Consider the following 5,208-nt stretch of genomic DNA (forward strand, 5'->3'; position numbering starts at 1 on the left):
TCCCTCAAAACAACCGCAGCCTCCCTGATAAAAAAAAATAAAGATTCATCGCTTCCTTCTCCCTCTCTCTCAACTCTTCCCCGGCAACACAACTCTGGCGTAGGAGGCATGGCGTTCCCACTTCTCTCTTGCTTTCTATCTCTCTACATTTCCCCCCACAAGTAGCACAAATTTGAATTGTCGGTGCTAGCAACACTACAGCATTTGCGATTGACGCATGCAAAGTTCAACTTCTATGATGGCTTCATCCCAGGTTATGCCGATTCTCCGTAACGTAACGGTAGTGTGCCTGGCAGCACGATCTGTGGCCTCATCTATTTGGATAGCTCCATCCTGTAGTGATTTGCAGTGCGTCATCGCACTACAGCGTGCATGTCGCTCGCATCGTAGCGATCTGTTGCCGTCGTAGATGGCTATAGCTGTTGATTGGTTGCGATGGTGGTTACGATCGTGGTGGCAGTGGCTGCGTGGTGGATTTGTGTTTGTGGTGTGGTGGATTTGTGGATTTCTATAGTTGGTTTGCTGTGATGGTGAGATGGTGGTGGTTGTGGTGTTGCAACGACGACTGTGGTGTTGGTGTGGTTGTAGTGGTGATAATGTTAGAGTTCATTTTTTGGCGGTGTTTGGGCACGGTAGTTGTGGTGGTTTTTGGTTGTTAAGAGTGTGGTGGTGTCAGCTTCCATGTTTTGAGGGTGGCGGTGGCAGTAGACGACGGTGGTCGTTGCAGTGGGTACGATGGTGATGGTGAGATGTTGGTGGTCGTGGACTATCAAGGTGGATGTGTTGATTTTGTTTGAAATAGTGGTATTATTATAGGATGATGGTGCATCGTAGCGATTCGTTGCCGCTGTAGATGGCTATAGCTGTTGATTGGTTGCGACGGTGGTTACAATCGTAGTGGGGTGACTGTGTGGTGGATTTGCGTTTGTGGTGTGGGGGATTTGTGGAGTTCTATAGTTGGTCTGCCGTGATGGTGAGATTGTGGTGGTGATGGTTGTGGTGTTGCAATGGCGACTGTGGTGTTGGTGTGGTTGTGGTGGTGATAATGTTGGAGTTGATTTTTTTGTGGTGTTTGGGCACGGTAGTTGTGGTGGTTTTTGGTTGTTAAGAGTGTGGTGGTGTCAGCTTCCATGTTTTGAGGGTGGCAGTGGCACTAGATGACGGTGGTCATCGTAGTGGGTGCGATGGTGACGGTGAGATGTTGGTGGTCGTGGACTGTCGAGGTGGATGTGTTGATTTTGTTTGAGACAGTGGTGTTGTTGTAGGGTGATGGTGGTGGTAGTTTTGACGCTGACGGTGGCATTGGTGATGTTGGAGGCAGTTGTTGTTTGGTGTTCATCACAGATTAATCGGTTGATTGTGATCATAAAATTGGTTAATTTGTGACCGATAAACAATATGTGACCAACAAGAAAGATAAATTGTAAGCAAAAATAATGCGTGACCTAAAAAATTAATAATTTGTCTGTTTAATAAGTTGTGACCTAAATATCTATAATCTGTGACCTATAAATAAATTATGGCATATAAATTGTTGATCTATGACCGATGAACAAATTATAACCTACAAAAATTTTGAATTGTGACCGTAAAATAATTTGTGACATTAAAAAAAAATTGATTTGTGATCGAAAAATAATATCTAACCAATTAAATTGCGAATCTATGAACAAATTGTATAGATCCGTAACCATAATATATTTAATTAATAAAATATATGATTAATTAACTAAACTATAAATAAAATGTAATAAATATTAAATTTTTGAAATTTGAAACTTGTATTTTTAGTTTTGAAATAGGTAATAATTATCCTCTTAATTTTGAAATTTTCCCTTTTTATAAACTGGCCCAATGGAGCCAATCTAATGGATCGTTGGTCCAGCCAAACCCTATAATGAATGCTAACCTATGAACTACGCTGGACAAGTTTCAGTCTATAATTTTAACCAGCCAAGCTTTTGGGTCTAGGCGACATGTCAATATGTTATTTGTTTAATATTTTATCATATACAAATTTGGTTACAACGCATGCACAGGTGAATCCAGGACCTTACTAAATTTTTAATTTTTTTTCTTAAGTCAGCCTAATATGTAAAAAATAAAAAAATATATTACACGTAAAAAAGTTTGGAGGACGGGGAGCCCAGGCAAATACCCCTAAATCCGCCAATTAACGAACGGAATCATAATATTTAATATCCATATTCAACAATAAATACAAGTCACAAATAATATGTGCAATAACACGATAGAAAAGACCAAAAATTTAAGCCAAAATACATAGGAAAATAATTAGCAAAGAGTAATGGCTGCATATCAAAAATGCGATTTGAGTTAATCTGAGGCATCAACGCAGTTCCTTTGCGCAGGCAATTATGCATTTTTCCATATTTGCTTGGCAGCAACACCAACCTGATTTCTTTAATGGCAACTTGTGCTTAAAAAACTAAAAAGCTTTTTGTTTAAATCCTTCCTAATTACGTACTCTACCAGGGGATTCGATATGAAAATAGTAATCGTGATGGTATGAGTATTTATTAAATAATTCCAACTTGCTTCATTTATTAGTGGAAACAGAGATGACAACAATGAGAATAAAGGAAGAATATACTCGGAAGAGAGAAGACATATCATTTTGATTTATTTCGTTCCTCAATAATAATGGGAAAAAGTTGATATTTTGAGTTAAATTAATATAAACTCAGTCATATATACTACGTACTGCCTTTTTTACTTTTCTTGAATTAACTTATATAATTTCAAATACAAATAAATTCACTTATTATTTGTTCTCGGCTTCTGAAAAACAAAATACATTATCACATTTAAGAAAGCACAATCTAAGAAATATTGACAAGGTAACATTTATATTTTATTTAAAATTGTAAAATTATATTTATAAATCTATAAATTCATTCGAGACAAGTGTACATAAACAAAAGATCTACCCTCCCTGAGTAGTTGAGGGGTCGGAGGTTCATGGACGAGGATATAATTTGGCGCAAGTTGGGACATCTAATCTACACTTGTAACAAGAGACAGCACGTGAATGTCGACATGTTGTCCATACTACTCAACATTGTGGAGGGACCCTTAATTATCAAACATTAGCAAGAGATAACAAAAAAAGGTAAAAATATGCCATACCTAACCCAACAAAAAAATAATAATAATAATAATAAATAAAATAAAAATAAATAAATAAAATTCCACCGCCAAGAAATACGCAAATATAACATGTAATTCACTCATTGAGCTCCTCCATTTGACAGAACACATCCCCGCCACTGGGGTTTGGGCTAGAATAGTCCCCTGCACCAACACCGCCATGTCTCACCCCGCCACCCCTTCTCCACCAAACCTGTCACAGCTGCACCGACCACCGCCACCTACAACCCCTTCTCTATACAAACAGAATTCTTGGTCTCACGATGACTACCGCGACGGGGCGTGGCAGCGGAGGAAGGTCCTACAAAAACGGCGGAGCAAAAGCGTCACCGAAGAGGATCTTGATGAACTCAAGGCCTGCATAGAGCTTGGCTTCGGATTCGACTCGCCGGAAATGGACAAGCGTTTGTCGGATACTTTACCAGCGTATGGCCTCTACTACTCAGTCAGCAAGAATTACAACGACACCGTTACAAGGCCACCGCCTTTATTCCCTCCGTCAACTTCCATCCTCTCCGTCTGCGACACTCCCTCTCCTCACGGAAGCCCCAACACCATCTTCGACCCTGGTAAATTAATTAAACCTTATTCAACACTTTTTATATTACAAGTCGAAAATCAATCAACAAATTTCGATTAACCGTTTGTTCATTCAAATGTAGGGGATGATCCACAGACGGTAAAGACAAGGTTGAGACAATGGGCACAAGTGGTGGCATGTACGGTGCGTCAATCTTCGTGTTAATTAATAAAGATTAATGATATAATTATAAAATCGTGGGTACTTCAAATTCTGGTTTTAGCGTACAAGCAATATCTGTACTGTAAGTAAATAATGTAAAGATAACCCAAACCCAACTAGCTTTGTTTAATAGTTAATACAATAGGTATTTTGTAAAATATATTTTCTATAATCGTTTAAGAATCAGAAGTTCGGTTTAATCAAAGTGGGATAAATAGCTTGAGCATGGTTTGGTTTCCGGTTAGGGGTGTAAGCGGTCCGATTTTATCGATTTTTGACAAATTTTCAAACCAAACCGTTTCAACCAGTTTGAGAAAAATTGAAGCCTAAATCAAACCATTTTGAACGGTTTGAAAAAAACTCAAACCTAAATTTAACGGTTTGGTCCGGTTTTAAACCGTCGGTTTCCCCATATATTTTTTTTCCATCTACCTTTATGTCATTAATTCATTGAATTCAATATATATTTAAATCTCACTAGCAATAAATCTAAATCTAAATAAGCCCGCTGTTTGAACAAAATTTTTGGGATAAAAAAATGAAAATTTGGATCGTTATCCCACAAGTTCAGTCGCCTTTGTTGACCTGTTATTTTATGTGTGGGACTCAACTTCCTCTTCAACGATCAATTTTCTCATTATGATGATATGAAAAATATGACTCAAATAGAGCTAAATATATCTACTATAAATTTAAATACCAACTAAATCAAAGTGAAATCACAATAAATTAAAACATAGTTTTTTTTTTTCATTTTTGTTCATATTTTTTAGACTAATGACGATACAATAACATTACAATACAAGTCTACTAAACTAGATATAAGGCCAAAAAAATATAATAATGTCCAACAAGATCTCATGATCATCATATTTGAAAAAATGATACTGATTAAACAAAGAAAATAATCAACCACACTAATAAAACAATTGTTTATAATATCTAAACATAATAATTACACAAATTTACGTTTGTATTATGTTACGAAGTGCATTTAATTTCAGATTCTTACCTTAGTTTGCTTCAAAAAAATTATTGATTTGAAATTTTATTCGTAGCAAATATTATCACTGAAGGTTTAAGATCTCTTTGTCTTCGATTTGGCATAATGGATTTCAATTTAACTTTAAAGAGGCGTGAAAAATTTGAAAAAGAAGTATGTGATGCCGGTGGTTCAAGACTATGTTGGATGTCGGCTGGAGTTCATCTAAATTCTAAAGAGGAAAAGGGCTTTTGATAAATTATGTTAGTCTCGAGATTATTAGATATAAATTATGATTATTGGATAATAATAA

At 36.6% G+C, this 5,208-nt stretch overlaps 1 protein-coding gene across 1 annotated transcript; it reads left to right on the forward strand.

Moving 5' to 3' along the window:
• Window positions 1–3,225: 3,225 nt before the first annotated feature.
• Window positions 3,226–4,118, forward strand: LOC111367858. Its single transcript, XM_022988936.1, has 2 exons — window positions 3,226–3,740; window positions 3,834–4,118. The coding sequence occupies exons 1-2, from the start codon at window positions 3,332–3,334 to the stop codon at window positions 3,914–3,916; spliced, it is 492 nt and encodes a 163-aa protein (XP_022844704.1). The 5' UTR covers window positions 3,226–3,331; the 3' UTR covers window positions 3,917–4,118.
• The last annotated feature ends 1,090 nt before the right edge of the window (window positions 4,119–5,208 follow it).

Source organism: Olea europaea, chromosome 18 (genome assembly GCF_002742605.1).
Source record: "Olea europaea var. sylvestris chromosome 18, O_europaea_v1, whole genome shotgun sequence".
Lineage (NCBI taxonomy): Eukaryota > Viridiplantae > Streptophyta > Magnoliopsida > Lamiales > Oleaceae > Olea > Olea europaea.